The sequence below is a fragment of the Onychomys torridus genome, chromosome 9 (assembly GCF_903995425.1).
Source record: "Onychomys torridus chromosome 9, mOncTor1.1, whole genome shotgun sequence".
In the NCBI taxonomy this organism is placed as follows: domain Eukaryota; kingdom Metazoa; phylum Chordata; class Mammalia; order Rodentia; family Cricetidae; genus Onychomys; species Onychomys torridus.
This window is the reverse complement of record NC_050451.1, coordinates 49,384,617-49,400,652: the sequence shown is the minus strand read 5'-3', so window position 1 is coordinate 49,400,652 and position 16,036 is coordinate 49,384,617. Positions and strand designations below refer to the sequence as shown.

Sequence of the window (16,036 nt, the reverse complement as noted above, 5' to 3'; positions counted from 1 at the left end):
CTCTGATCCGGTGGAAACAGTGACTGAGCCAGGATCAGCCCCCTCAGTGTTGGCAGTCTAGAGCACGCCAATGCCAGAAGCTTATGAGCTAGGCCTTCAGATCCCATGGCCCACAGCACAAGGCCCTAAGAACTGGAGCCTTCCAGCTCCCAGCTTTAAAAGCCAGATACTTACATTCTGGGTGCTCAGATTAGCAAGCTCTGGGATCTCAAAGCCAGAGGCTTATAGCTTTGTGCCCTGAGACCACAAGCTTGCAGTTCCAAGTTTTCAAAACCAGAAGGTTAAGCATTTGTATAGATGCTCAGGGCAGAAGCTTATTGCCCTGGGCTTTGAGTGTCGGTAGGCAGCACCCAGTTCATGTTATTAGCTCCCAAGCCTCAGGTGTCAGGACCCCAGAGTTTTTAACCATTGTGGCTTTCTGCAACTCTTCCAGTGATCAAGGCCTGTGGCGCTCACCATCTCCATGTCATGGCCTGTTGCCTCCCATCACCCAGGCTCTTCAGTTTTCTGCTTCAGACTTTTCTCTGGAGTTTTCCCATTGCTGAAGAGCACTCACGGCCACTCCTGTCACTGCTGGGATTGAACCCCAGGTGTTGTCTGCTCTTTGTGAAATTAGCTCTTTCACCCTGCTGGTGGTAAATACACGTAGGCAGACGAAAGGCCACACTCCACTTAGAACCATACTGAGGCCAATGTCACAACACCAGATGTGGTGGTATTGTGGTGACTCCCTTAGTCACCAGGGAGTGGAACTGTTTGAACGGATTAGAAGGGTTAGGGGATGTGGCCTTGTTGGAGTAGTTATGACCTTGTTGGAGGAAGTATGTCACTGGGGTTGGGCTTTGAGCTTTCAAAAGTCCATGCCAGACCCAGTCTGTCTGTCTGCCCCTTTCTCTCTCTCTCTCTCTCTCTCTATCTTTCTCTCTCTCCCTCTCTGCCTCCTGCCTGAGGATGTAAAGTTCTCAGCTACTTCTCGAGCACCATGCCTGCCTGCTGCCCTCCTTCCCCACCACGATGATAATGGTCTAAGCGTTGACACTGTAAGCCAGTCAGTCCCCAATTAAACACTTCCTTTTATGAGGTTGCATTGGTCACAGTGTGCCTTCAGAGCAATAGAACAGTGAGTAAGACACCAGGGTACAGTTATTCACAGAGAAACTTCCAGGCTGAGAATCAGTATACAGAGAGAAAAAGGGCACAGCCTATTTGTGCACAACTTCCTAATTCCACCCATTTTGAGCTTCAGACATGCTTCAAGTCAGCTCTTTGCTGAGCCATCAGGGAAGTTCTCAGCCCTGGACCAAGATTAGATGAATGGGGTCACCAGAAGGCCACTGAGGCCCAGCTTAGCTAAAGTGAAGTCTCTCTGAGCTTCGACAGGCTGTCTGGAGCAGTCAGGAGTGGAGCAAGGCCTCCCGGGCAGCGCCATGGCTTCAGCGGCCATGCCTGTGGTAGTCTCTGCAGCTAGCACAGTTCCCTCAGAACACCCAGGAGGTGTGCAAGCTATGTCCAGTCACCAAGGGTCAAAGAAGTGGCTTCTTGATCGACAACTCCCCAGCCAAGGCCACTGGGCACAAGGGAAGGCTCAGCTGTCTGTCAGATGACCTGGTGACTTGGCCATAAGAGCTTCGGTCATCCGAAAGAAGGGGCATCCTAGGGAGCTACAGCAAAGCTCACGGGGTGGACCTGCTCAGCTGAACCTCACAGTGCTGAAGCCCTGGCCAAATGCCCTCAGGGACACTTGAGCCCCTCACAACTTCTCACCACTTCCTTGATTACTGTAGTGTACCCTGCCTTGATCGACAGCTGGATTCTCTCCAGCTAAAATTAAAAGGCAAGCATTGGGTAGAGTGTCCTCACTGCTGGATGTAATTTTCATGTGTTAGCTCTCTTTGAAGTTGTATGTGCTTCAGTCGGGGAACTGTCCGGACCTTCTCTCCATGTGTTTTTTCCCTTTTGCTCCCAAGTACAAGAGTTTCTCTCCATGTCACTAACCCAGAGTATCAGAGATGTTGGGCTAACCATTATTGGTCCCCACTTGTGACCTAATTAGCCTGTCCACAAAGAGAATGATCAAACACTACTTCTTACTGTTATACCTTTGCACATTTGAACAGTGAAGTGGACCGGGACAGACACTTGTTTGAGGGATATGGATTTCTTCTCTGCCTACTTTCAGGCTCGAATCCAGCAACCCTGATCCCTTTTCCCTTCATATCCACTCTGCGTGTGATTTAAATACTGTTCTTTGCTTAATGTTTACATTTCTATTTATTTGTTGTTAATCAGTCCAAACCATTACTGGACAAACCTCTAACAAATCTAAGAGACAGCCTGCTGGTTGCTCACTTGTATCTGTGTTACTTGAACACTGTTTGGCCTTCAGTCTGCTGTGATTGGCTGAGACTCAGAACTTGATGGGAGACCGGGTTATGGTTCTGTACACATCAGGTTTGGTTGTAGTTCGCTATTACAGAGACAACATTAGGCCAAGCAGACAGGTGAGTTCTGCATCCCAACTCTCCATCCTCTTTTTGTTAAGTCTAAGACCCCAGGCTGTGGACTGCCATGGCCACATTCAGGGTGAGTTTTTCCACCTCAGTTTAACCTCTCTGGAAACACCTTTATAGATGCTCCCAGAGAGTCCATGTCTCAGATGACTCTCCATCCCGTCAAGCTGATGGTGAAGATTAACCTTCACAGTAAGAGTCGGTAGCTTGCCTCCCTTGAATGAGGATGTTCACCATCAGGGTTCCCTTAAAGATTTGGCAGGTGGCCCTCACTGAGCTTGTCTGAACAAGCTCTGTAACTGACGATAGCTTCAAATGCTTTTGTTAACCTGTCAAAGAACTTTCTCCGGAATCATTTTATTAGTTTGTGGCTTTATCATTTCCATTCAGATAATCCTTAAAGATTGATTATTTTGCTAATTGTTATAAAGCATTGCCTAATTGTCACTGGATAACTTTGGTAAAGTTCTTTATTGTGGTGTCCATGTCGTTTACAGAAAAGGAAATTCCACCCTCAGAGCAAACACTTGCTTTGTTTCTGTCATGAGTTTTGCTTCCTAATTTTCCAGGCTTTGGGGATGTGAGGACCCGAGCCCAAACAATTCCCTGTAGCCCACTCCATCAATCCCAGGTGTAGTCGATGACGCTGTTTCATTTAATTTCACTCTCTGCATGAGTTGTGTTCCCTATGTTGGTAGTTTCAGTTGAGTTTAAAGGGACCACAAGACACCCAACAACACAGTAATTACAACATCAAGTTCCAAATACTGAGGAGAATGCATGGTGAACTTAGGAGATATGCTGTGTGTTGGGATCCAGGCCGATCCTTTGAGAGCAATGTTCTACTAGGACCTAGAGTCTAGGTGCCCCCCCCCCAAAAAAAACTTACTAACCAGTGACACTTCTAGATTTCATTAAAAAAGAAACTGAGGCACGAGGTTATCACTTTCTGGTGATAGCACAGGCAGAAAATGGCAACGTTAGGTTGCAAAGCCCTTAACTGTTAAAGCATACAGCACACACCAGGAAAATTTAAAGGCAGAAAAAGCGGAAAGGCTGAATGTATAAAGGTCAGCTGATGTCACCTGTGGACCAATGGAAGGAGGCTTCCAGACAAATCCCTTTAATCTTTGTCCAACTCATAATTATCATACATGTTTGTAATGTACCATGAGGTGCTTTGACTTGTGTCTGTTGGGGCCATCTAAATCATACAGGAAATTCCCTCTGTGTTTTCTCGGGAGCAAATGCTCAGCTTGATTAACAAGCAGTACTTCACATTTTCACAACATTTGCCCCCCCCTCCCCCAGTGCCCTGCAGACATACATCCGCCTTTAGAAGGTATACTCGTTTGCTCATTTTCTTCGTTAGTAAAACCAGGTGTTATGAGCACAGCTTGAAGATGGGTCTTTAGGAAGTCTTTGCTCCGTCCAAGCTGCTCATTCTAGATAAATTAAATGAATCGATCTAGAAAGTCATTGATGGCACTTTCTGCATCAGTTCTAATGAAAACAATGGCTCTTTAGAATTAAAATACTGACATTGTTCCTGTAACCCTTTGCTTCCTGACAGTGTCCTGGCTAGTTCAGGACCAGCTTGTTTCTCTATGCGCTTCAGCAAAAATGTAAGTGCAGAGCTACGGCACCAGCTGAAAACTGCTAGGGTGATACTACAACCAAAGAAACCTTTCTCCTAACAGCCTCCTGCTGTAAGAAAACCATTGGCACACTCTGATGACGTAATTGTGAGGCTTGGACCTTCCTTTCTAGAATCCAGAAGACAGAAAAATGATAAGAGAAATCATCTTTGAATTTCCACTGTGAACATCTCTCTTAAGGTGTGTTTTAGGAGAGAGTAGAGTTTATTGCCAATAAATATGCACAACTTTTTTTTTTTTTTTTGTCAAATAAAAATAAAATGAAGGGCCTGCAAGATGGATCAGGGGGTGAAGATGCACGCTACCAAGCCTGACAACTTGAGTTTGATTCCCCAAACCCCTAGTAGAGGGAGAAAGCCAGCTCTCACAAGCTGTGCTCTGGTCTCCATGAGTGCACGATGACATGCATGCACCCTCCAAAAAATAATAAAAATAACTTAAAAAATAGAAGCTTCAACAGCCGCCATCTCGTAACAGTGAAGTTGAGAGGGCCCACTGGTGTCTTTGAAGTCTAGGATGGATTCGTTTTGTTCCGGGCTCTGCCTGTGACTTTACCTACACTGTTTTTGTCTTTACACATAATGTGATAGAGAAACCCAAACTGGGAAATGCAGACACAAAGCTGTACCTGGTGGGAATGTCCTGCTCAGAATAAAATACTGAAGAATCGGTCACTGGCTTGACCATTAAATCAAAGACAGCTTGGAGTCCTCCAGGCTCAGCCTCAGGTCCCTGGCGTCTAAAGCTTGAGAGAGACTGACTGAGGGGGGTGGGGGGGGCGCGGGGACAGTGCCTACCAGAGGAAGTGGGATGGACAAGCAGCTCCGGAGTCCTGTGTCTGTAAACCCTGCGTTCCTCCTCATAGCAGATGCTCTGGTGAGACTTCTCTACTTCTGATGAGCACTCAGTGCAGTGCAAAGCTGAGTGAGAACCTAGTCACCCCCTGGGTTGCCATTTGGTTGGGATTGCAATCAAATCCGGTATCACCAAGTTATCTGGTCCTCTGAACAATAAATAGCAAGTCTTCTGATCTCCAAATGTCTTCCTGTGTACTCTGTGCTTTTCTTTTTAGTGGTATTTTACAGTTTTCACTGCACAAATATTGGAGCCATGAGGCTCTGCTTCAGGTCCCCATGTCTGAAGCATGGAAGGAGCAGTGTGCTTCTGAGATTCTAAGTGTTTTCCGTCTTTTTGATGACTTTGCACATAGAATTGTGCTCTTCCTTTTTCTTTCTTTGTGTTGTTTTTAAACAGGAACATTCTATGCCTGGCAGGCTGGTCTTGAAAGCATAGACATCTATATGCCCCTGCCTCCTAAGTGGCGAGCAACACACTTAGCCTTCATTTTCTTTTTTGACTCAATGCTGACAATATATAAAATATAACTGACTTTGCATATTTATTTCTATCTTGCAAATCTGTTGAATTCTTTTGTTCTTTTCCATCATTTTTAGTAATGCTTATAGTTTTCGGCATAAATGACCATGTCCTTTGCAAACAGCAATGGTTTTAATTCTTCCTTACAGTTTGGGTGCTAGTTAGTTAGTTGGCTGGTTGGTTGGTTAGTTAGTTGGTTAGTTAGATTTGTCTTTCTTTGGTTAATTCCTCTGGCCAGGTCTCCAAATACTATGCTGGATAGAAATGGTAACAGCAGACACCCTTGGCTGCTTCATTTTTAAAGAATTCAGTTTTCCTCCCCATATACAATGTCAGCTCTGTGATGCTCTGAGTGGGTTTCTAGCATCTTGAGGAGGATCCTTTTGCTTTGTTTTTAATCAGGAAAAGAGGCTGATGAAAGATGTGATTTTTTTTTTTTTTTTTTTTTTTTGGTCAAGTGATTTTTTTTTGGCTTTATTGAGATTATCCTGTAGTTCTTTTTTTTCTCCTTCATTTTATTCTCCTGTTGATTGATTTATTGAGTAATTGATTAATTAATCAGTTAGCTAATTGATGTTTGTGATTAATCCTTGCCTTCATGGAACAAATACTTCTTAGTTGCCTAGTCTGGGGGTCCACAGTTGTTTATAGTGTTCTTGTAAAAACTTTTTGCTTCATTTCCTGATCTTAATAATTCTAGTTTACTTGCTTCTTTTCCCAAGCCAATCCAAAGTTTGTTGATTTTAAAGTTTTTTTTAAAAAACCACTGTTTTGTTTTATTAATAACACTTTATTTTTTCTATTCTATTTCATTGCTCTCAGCTCTAATTCTTCCTTTATTTCTAAAGTTTTAGAATGGATCTAGATTAGATTATGAGTTATTCATTTCCTCTCTCTCTCTTTTTTTTTTTTTTTTTTTGGTTTTTCAAGTCGCTCTCTTTTTTAACTCAATCATTTATTGCTATAAATAGTACAGCTTTTGACATATCCTACAGATTTTGGTACTTTGTATTTTGGTTCATCTCAAATTATTTTCTAATTCCCTTGCCATTTCTTCTATGACTTATTAATTAGAAATACATTGTTAACATACCAAGTATTTGTGAATGTTTCCAATTTCTTTCTTCTGTGATCTCTAATGTTATTCCACTGTGTGTGGAAGATACTTTTCGTGATTCCAGGCATTTCAGATTTGATGACACCCCCTTTGTGACCGTCCAGGACACACTGGAGACTGTTGATTCAGTATTGTCAAGTACTTCCCATTCTCCTTATAGTAGAGTCCAGACCCCCTCACAGAAGTTAGTAAACTCCCCCATGAGCGAGCTCTACCCAGCAGCTTTGACATCATTTTCTTCAATCCCTGGTTCTCATTATTATTCAGGAAGTACTTTTGACTGACATATGCAGATAAGCTTAATTACTATAATTTTGGTAATAGATGTCTTGAGAGGACGTGGAACAATTGCAATGTATGTTTGTGGAAAGTTTTAAAATATATTGAAAAGGCTTGTATCCGAGTGCTCATGGCAGCATTACCTAAAATAGCTATGAGAATTCAGAACAAAGATCATCAGAGAGATGAACAAACCAAATACGGTGCATCGGTTCAGTGAAATATTATTTAGCCGTTAAGAAGGACTGAATTCTGATGCATCTCAAGGATGAACCTTGAAGATATTGTTAAGTAACAAAAACCAGACACAGTGGCCACATACTATTGTGTAATTCCTTTTATGCAGAAACACATGGAGTAATTGATTTCATAGCAACAGAAAGCAGCTTAATGCTTGCCAAGGTCTGGGTAAGGAAGAGATTGCTTAGGGGGTGGGTTTTGGGGGGTATGTTGGCAATGAACATGTTCTAGAATTAGCCATGAACGCCACACAACGGGTTGAATATACTCAGTGTCTCTGCCGCAGAACCTTGTACATATGTTGTTACAGTAAGAAAACAAGGGCCAGTGAGATGGCTCAGTGGGAAAAGGTGCTTGCCGCCAAACCTGGAGACCAGAGTTCTGAGTTTCCTCCCCAGGACCCACATTGGTACTCATGCTCAGACATAATACAGGCAAGGGGCAATAAGACAAATAAAGGTGAAAAAAGCTAAGTTGAAGAAAATAAATGTTTACACAGTTTCATTAAAATAGAATTATATCACTTCCCTCCTTCCCTTTCCTCCCTCCAGGAAAAAAAAATCAATTTCTAAAATATAAATATGTCTATAGATAGAAAAACAAACATAAAAATCTTATTTTGAAATAATGTTTCTATCAGTTATTAAAAGAAAAGATCAAAGTCTAGAGTGAAGAGAATGTGCATGACTAAGGCTTATGTTCATCCATCGTCAGAATGCTTGGTATGAAGTAGATGGAAAACCCAGCTCTTCCGGTCATTGGCAAATGGTGGCGCATCTGGACTTCACATGCTGACTGTTATCATGGGTTTTTGTTTTCACCAGTTTAGATGAACAAGATAAAGCCTTTGCTCTGGGGCTGTGCTCTTGTTTCACTAAAAGATCAAGAGCTCTTTGTTAGTAGCTTTTATTATCATTAAAGAGCATGCCTGGAAAGAATTCATCATCAGGTTCTCATTGTGCTAAACCTTTATTCAATTTGGATTTTGATTGTTGGTAATGGTGGAAAGTCACAAAAAGCAGTGGAATGAATTGTATCTTACTTGAAACAAATCTAAAAGCAAAACAGATAAAAAAATTCTATTGAGAAATATTGTAAGATGTCTGAATTGCACTTACCTTCCAGAATTATGGATAGAATTGCCTATGCCAAAGTGTGGCTGTCAGCAAGGAAGAGTACTGGTGCTCTGATTGTGTTACAGTTTCCAGAGGGGTCATCTCACACAGTGCAAACCCAGACTAGTATCTTCAGGTCCCAACACTGACAGCATACAAGGCATTAGTGAGATACTGACTATAACAGCCCACACCCAAAGCATCATTAGTTCATCCATCACTTGTTCTTTCCTGTTGTAGTAGCAAGACTAATTTAATTATGTAATGTGTACTTTAAAAGTAGTATTTTAGGAATAATACTAGAAGCCATGTGTTGTTTCTCCTTGTAGTAAAATTCAATAGCCTCTTTATTCTTAGGGATAAAGTGAGTTGAACTTGAGAAGCCATATTTGTGTTTGATATTAGGTCAAACCACAATGTATATAATAGCTGGTTAACTAGAGTTTATCTTCCTATACAAAACTTGACCCAATAATCCTTCACACTATAGTTTACATATATGTTTTATTTTAAGTTGTTGTAAAGAGTTTAACGTAATGTAAAAACACTAGCATGGGCTGGGCCTGGGGAGATGGATTGCCATTTAAATTAGATCCCCAGAACCACATAGACACTGGGTGGGCATGGCAGCCCATCAGTAGTTCTGTACTGGGAAGGGAGAGATAAGGGATCCCTGGAACAAGATGGCTAGCTAGACTAGTCATATTGATGTGATCTGAGAGACCTCACCTGAATGAACAAAGTTGGACTCCAGGAAGACTTCCTCAGGACTCCCATGTATGCACATGCACATATAAATGTTCCCACATATATGTGGACATACATGTATGTATGTGTGTATATATATACACAGACATGCACAAAATACATGTAGGCATACCACATTGACACTGAAAAGGAAGAAAAAGGCTTAAGCTTAAGAATCTGGCAAACTGAGGATTAACTATCTACCCAGCTTACTGACTATTTACATGAAAAAAAGTCTGTAAATACATATGGATTTCTTAAGTATAAGACCCTTACTGTGAAGCATTATGCTAACACTTGGAAAGTGAGAGGTTGGGGGTTGTACTGGGGCTGCTAACTGTAATGGTCTTGATGAGAACTTGGAGAATGCTTTGTAGAAGATGAACGTGGGTTCTGTTAGCAGTTCTCTAACTGATCTGTTATTTCTTCTCTTGCCCCCCCACCCCAACCTACTATTAGGGTCGGGATAAGTAGATGTTAATATGCCTTATTTGAATGAGTTGATGTGAATGCATATTGGTTCCCTTAATAATTATCTTGGCACCAGATTAGCTTTGGTTGGACAGGAGACATGACTGCTGGGCATTTCTTTGTAGATCAGCTGCCATTTTCTGTGAGTTATTAGTTAGGATCAAATTTGACGTCCCCTCCCATTATGGCTTCATGAGTTGTCGTTACTAGGGGAGGTTGAGCTTTTGTTGGGTGTTCATTCTGAGGATGAGGTCATGATCTTCAGGGTTTGCATACTGATCAAGCCAAGCAGTCCTTACCCTTTCTCCCTGCCCACAGTAAGACTGTGATGAAGCTGCTCTTTGTAAACACAGCAAAGGCCTTAAACAAAGCTGCTCATTGCTCAGGCTGTTTCCACCTGCACTGCCATCATCAGACAGGAGGTACTCAGTAAACAGTCCCATCTCATTGACTTATAAGGTCTTATAGAATCAATGCTTTGGAGTACTCAGGGGCTAGTCTTTCTTCAGCAAATACTCCTTTGCTTTACTGTTCATTAAGAAGCAAGGGTGTGCCAGAATCCCTTGGAGGCATTATAGATAAATAGTAAACAAGCTTAACAAGACGATTGCCTGTGTGAGGAACGTAACTTGCTGGAGAAGAGGCCAAACTGCTGTACTGAAAGACTCAAAACTATTTCTGCCAAAGTAAAACAGAAGTTTTGTGCCAGCCCAGCCAGCTGGGCCAGAGAGCATTTCTGCTGGGTGAGTTCAGAGGACAGCTTCCCTCTCACCTTGGTCCTGGGCCAGCCTTACTGGTATGCTTCACCCACTGGGTCTCTTGCTTTCCCTGCTTCCAACTCACAGGTCACAGTGAAGGGAACATCTGGATAACGATTTGTCCATGAATTGAGATGATCCACACATCTCCACCCATCAACCTCCCCAGTAATTTGACCCTAGACATTGCCATGCCTAGCTGCAAAGGAGGCTGGAAGCATGGCCTCTTTCCAAGCCAGCCTAACTGCAATCAGGAGAATAACAATGATCCAAAGTGAAGTGTATAGAATGTTGGATGACAGCAGTGTCATGGAGGAAAAGAAAGCAGGGGGGAAGGGTGAAACCCTGTGGATTGCTAGTGCAGCTTTAGTTTGGTGAACAGCATCACTCAACAAACAACAGCCAAGGGACTGATCTGCATGGCCATGTGGGAAGAGCAGGCAGAGGCAGTGACAGATAGGGAAGACTTATAGTAGTCACTTTGCTCATTGCTGTGACCCAGTGCCTGACAAAAATGCAGCTTAAAGGAGGCAGTGTTTATTTGGGTTCATGGCAGGGGATACAGTCCATCATGGTGCAGAAGGCATGGCAGTGAGACCAGTTCCTGGCTGTGGCAACATGAGGCTGCTTGTTCACATCTCAGTGAATCAGGGAGAGAAAGGGATGCTGGTGCTCAACTGGCTTTCTCCTTTACCTCTTTCAGACCCTAGTACATGGGATGGGATTGCCCCAAATCGGGGTGGGGGGGGGTCTTCCTCAATCCTCTCTTTAGACTCTCACCGGCAAACCCATGGTTGTGCCTCACTAATGCCCTAGGTGTTTCTTAATTCAGAAACAAAATGACAGTCCAAATTAGCCATTGCATGAGAGAAATGGATGTTCTTTTAGGAGAGATGGCCATAGTTGCAGTGAGGAGCCTGTCAGGGCCTGTTGAGCTCTGGTGTACCTTATAACCATGGAGACAGCTAGCAACCATGTTCCATGTGAACCTGGTGTGTGGGCCACATGAACCTGGGGCTCAGAAAAAGCAGCCCACAAGTCAGACAACCATGGGGTTCAGTGAGCTGCTTCATCTAGGTCTGTGGTGTAAAGGCCAAGTTCCTCTCCATGGGAAACAAACAGGTCACAGGGTGACCACAGCATTCCCCTAGAGTTCAAATGCCTGGACCTGGCTGGTCCCAAACTCCTTAGGAGTAATGCCAAGCCCCTCAACTTCACAGGGGTTCAGGATCTGCAGAATAAGCCACTCTTTGATCTACCCTGGAGGAAACATACTCAGGAAGGAGAAAGATTTGTTAGTGCCCGAATGGAAAGTGGAGGAATTCCCTGGATTTTTGACTCCAGTCCCTCCTTTTCCGGCCAGCCCTGTCTGAGCAAGGCCCTTTGTTTGGAAGGTTCTCCAGGTTGAAGGAAGGAACTTTTATTGTTTTTGTTTATATGTATTTTAAAGTTTTTTTTTTTTTCATTTTACATACCAACCACAGTTCCTCCTCGGTCCCCTCCTCCTGCTCACCCCTACCTTCCTCCCACCTCACCCCCATCCACTCCTCAGAGAGGGTAAGGCCTCCCATGGGGAGACAATAAAGTCTGGGATATCAAGTTGGCATACCAAGCCCCTCCCTCCCTATCGAGGCTGAGCAAGGTTTCCCTCCATAGGGAATGGGCTCCAAAAGGCCAGCTCCTGCACTAGGGATAAATCTTGGTCCCTCTGCCAAGGGCCCCACAAACTACCCAAGACACACAACTATCACCCACCTTCAGAGGACCTAATTTGGTCTCATGCAGGTTCTCCAGCTATCACTCCAAAGTCAGCGAACTTCAGCTAGCTCAGGTCAGCTCTCTCTGTGGTTTTCCCCATCATGATCTTGACTCCTTTGCTTATATAATTCCTCCTCCCTCTCTTCGACTGGACTCTGGGGGAGCTCCACCCAGTGCTTAGCTGCGGATCTCTGTATCTGCTTCCATTAGCTACTGGATGAAGGTTCTATGATGACAATTAGGGTAGTCACCAATCTGATTACAGGGGAAGGCCAGTTCAGGCACCCTCTCCACTATTGCTTGGAGTCTTAGCTGGGTTCACCCTGTATGGATTCCTGGGAATTTCCCTAGCACCAGGTTTCTCTCTAACCCCACAATGGCTCCCTCTATCAAAATATCTCTTTCCGTGCTTTCCCACTCTGTCCCTCCCCCAACTTGACCATCCCAATCCCTTATATTCTATTACCACCTCCCCTAACCCTCCCCCACCATGTTCCCAATTTATTCAGGAGATCTCATCTATTTCCCCTTCCTAGGGAAATCCATGCATGTCCCTCTTAGGGTCCTCCTTGGTATCTAGCTTCTCTGGGGCTGTGGATTGTAGCCTGGTTACCTTTGCTTTACATCTACTATCCACTTATGAGTGAGTACATATCATATTTGTCTTTTTGGGTCTAGGTTACCTCATTCAGGATGGTTTTTTCTAGTTCCATCCATTTGCAAATTTCATGATGTCATCGTTTTTTATAGCCAAGTAATACTCCATTATGTAAATGTACCACATTTTCTTTATCCATTCTTTGGTTGAGGGGCATCTAGGTTGTTTCCAGGTTCTAGCTATTATGAATAATGCTACTATGAACATAGTTGAGCAAGTGTCTCTGGTATGATTGAGCATTTCTTGGGTATATGCCCAAGAGTTGTATCATTGGGTCTTAAGGTAGATTGATTCTCAATTTTCTGTGAAAGCATCATACTGATTTCCAAAGTGGCTGTATGAGTTTGCACTCCCACCAACAGTAAATGAGTGTTCCTCTTGCTCCACATCCTCTCCAACATAAGCTGTCATCAGTGTTTTTGATCTTAGCCATTCTGACAGGTATAAGATGGTATTTCGGAGTCATTTTGATTGCATGAAACATGAAAGAGAATGGGGTACTTGAACATCTTCAGACCTCTCAAGTTGGTTTTCTCCACTTTTATTTTTATCATGTGAAAGCAATTGCTGATGACATCCACTAGCTTCGGTGTGTTATGTCCAGCCTGCAACCCACAGGCTGGGCATAGCCAAGAATAACTATGAATGGGGCTCAACCATAGACTTGCTTAGTAACCAGATTACATGGTTCTGGAATGTGAAGCCTGGTGGGTGGCAGCAACATGGCGTCCTGTTATCTCTAAGGTTGGACAGGCTGGAAGTGTGTCAAGTCCAAGCTTGCAAAGGCTGTGCTGACCTGTTCCTTCCTGACACTTTTCAGGTACCAGCAAGGTGAACCTTGTGAAGATCTCATCCACAGCCTCCAGCCCTCGGGACGCGGCCCTGGCTGCCGTCATCTGCAGCGCTCTGGCCACCGTACTGCTTGCCCTGCTCATCCTGTGTGTCATCTACTGCAAGAGGCAGTTCATGGAGAAGAAACCCAGCTGTAAGTCTCCCATCCCTCTGTCTTACTGTGAAGTGAGCTCAATTAGCATTGCCACACAAGAGGAGACCTGGCTAAGACAGGCATCTCCAGCGGTTTAGGAAACAAGGCACTGGAAAACAGCCCTCTGCAGGGATTTTGGGTCGTCACTGGGACGCTGACAGGGCTGTAATGTCCCAAGGGTACAAGGCAAAAATAAAAATTGTCTATACCCCACATTCTTAACGAGTTCTTTTAAACTGTGTGTGCCCCTGTTTGAGGAGAGATAGGCAGTCCTCAACCTGCCATCATTCAGTTTGACAAGTCTTCAAAGTTACGATGGTCTGACGGCATACCTCTTAAGCCTCTCTGCTTCTCACATTCAGCTCATGTGCAGTAAATTACGTAGGCACTGTGAAGAAACAGGCCAAGCTGTAGCTTGGTGGTAGAGCACTTGCCTAATGTACACAAGGCCCTGGGGTTTAATTCCCGGCACACACAAAACTGTGGAGGTTAGATGCTGGAGAGATGGCTCGGTGGCTGAGAGCATTGGCTGCCCTTTTAGAGGAAGATTCTATTCCCAGCATCCACAAGGCAGTTTACAAGTGTCTGTAAGTTCCAGTCCCAGGGGATCTGATGTCCTCTTCTGACCTCCATGGGTACCAGACATGCATGTAGCAAACAGATATATGTGCAGGCAAAATAAATACCCTTACATATGCGTGTATGTGTGTGTGTGTAATGACTTTGTATTAATTGATTGGCCAACTGTAGGCTAGCAGAAGGTTATGATCCAGGTTAAGTTATTCTAGACCAAGCACTATGTTTGGAAGACTGGCACACAGAGTGTCTTTATTTTACAATGAGTGTCTTAGGGTAAGCAGGAGTCTATAGAATAATGGTGTTGCCTCATTAAAAATACAAAATGCCAGGCTTCCTATTGGGAAGTGTTGACTATGGATCTCTCCTTTCCCCTAGGGTCTCTGCGGTCACAGGACATTCAATACAATGGCTCTGAGCTGTCGTGTTTTGACCAGCCTCGGCTCCGCCACTGCGCCCACAGGGCATGTTGTCAATGTCATCGGGACTCAGCCCAGACTTTCGGTGAGTTGAGCTATGAAGGGCCCAGAGGAACCAGGAGTGTAGAATGGGACCACAAAACAGGGCATTGCCAAGCCCAGCTCCTGTTCTTCAAAACCGGTGACAGCAGGCCATAGGCTGATTTCTAGTCATAGCTGCTCCATGTCAGACTCCCCTCTGGTGCTCCAGGTCTCTTCAGTATTAAGAAAACAGGAATCCCCACAGAACTCAAGACCATTTTAGCAGCTATTTAGACAACTCAGCCTTTCTCATTTAGAGTCCGTTTCACTTACAATCACTGTGCCTGCTGTGTAGAGGTGGGGCTGACATCCTTGTGTCTTAGTCAGGGTTACTATTGTGATGAAATACCATGGCCAAGAGCAGCTTGGGAGGGAAGGTTTCATTTGACTTACATATCTGGGGCCACAATCCTTCAAAGGGAAGTCAAGGCAGGAACTCAAACAGGGTAGGAACCTGGAGGCAGGAGCTGATGCAGAGGCCATGGAGGGGTGCTGCTTACTGGCTTGCTCTCCATGCCTTGCTCAGCCTGCTTTCTTATTGAACTCCCCACCACCACCACTACCACCAGCCCAGGGGCAGCCCCACCCACAATGGACTAGGCCTTCCCCCATCAATCACTGATTAAGAGAATACCTCACAGGCTTGCCTACAGTCTCTTCTTCTGGAGACATTTTCTGACGTGAGGCTCCCTCCTTTCTGCTGACTCTAGCTGTGTCAAATTGACAGAAAGCTATCCAGCACCTTGGTCATCTGGCCAATTCAAACCCAACACTAATGTGACTGGTTTCAATGACATCTGTGAGGAAGAGGGAGGTCCACACCAGGGTCCAGCCACACCTGCCTCTCAGTCTGTTGCTGCAAATAGTTGTTGAGGAGAGTTGGCACAGGTAGAAATGTGCGTCTGACCCAGTCAGGCAAAGATGACATGACTTTCTCTGCCCCTGACTGATCGGCATCAACCTGAGGTTTCTACTTCATGTCCAATCCCAGGCCTCAGCAGGTGACCTCCTGCACATAAATCCCACATGGCTAACAGTGCTTCCTGTGTCGGTCTGGCCCAGTAGCCCTCTCTCTTGTCCCGAGTTTCTGGTTTGTCTGGGTATAGTGTCCATGACAGTGCCAAGTCATCTCTTAGACACTGTTGTCTGCTTCAAGTTCGTTGTAGTCCAGGCTGGCTGGACTGGCCTCTTGGCGTCACCCAGTGTCTCTTTGTAATGTTGCGGAATGGACCATCTCAGTCCCGTGTGTCACACATAGAATGAGAATGTTTCACCTTATCCCCCCTC

The 16,036-nt window shown here is 44.4% G+C and overlaps 1 protein-coding gene across 1 annotated transcript in view; it reads left to right on the top strand.

Annotated features, from left to right (window-relative positions):
* Nucleotides 1-16,036, top strand: part of Tnfrsf19 (TNF receptor superfamily member 19) — a 90,122-nt gene that overhangs the window by 64,221 nt on the left and 9,865 nt on the right. Inside the window, exons 6-7 of the mRNA XM_036199800.1 lie at nucleotides 13,509-13,673; nucleotides 14,628-14,753. Of these exons, the coding sequence (XP_036055693.1) occupies nucleotides 13,509-13,673; nucleotides 14,628-14,753 (291 nt within the window). The remainder of the gene's footprint in view (nucleotides 1-13,508; nucleotides 13,674-14,627; nucleotides 14,754-16,036) is intronic.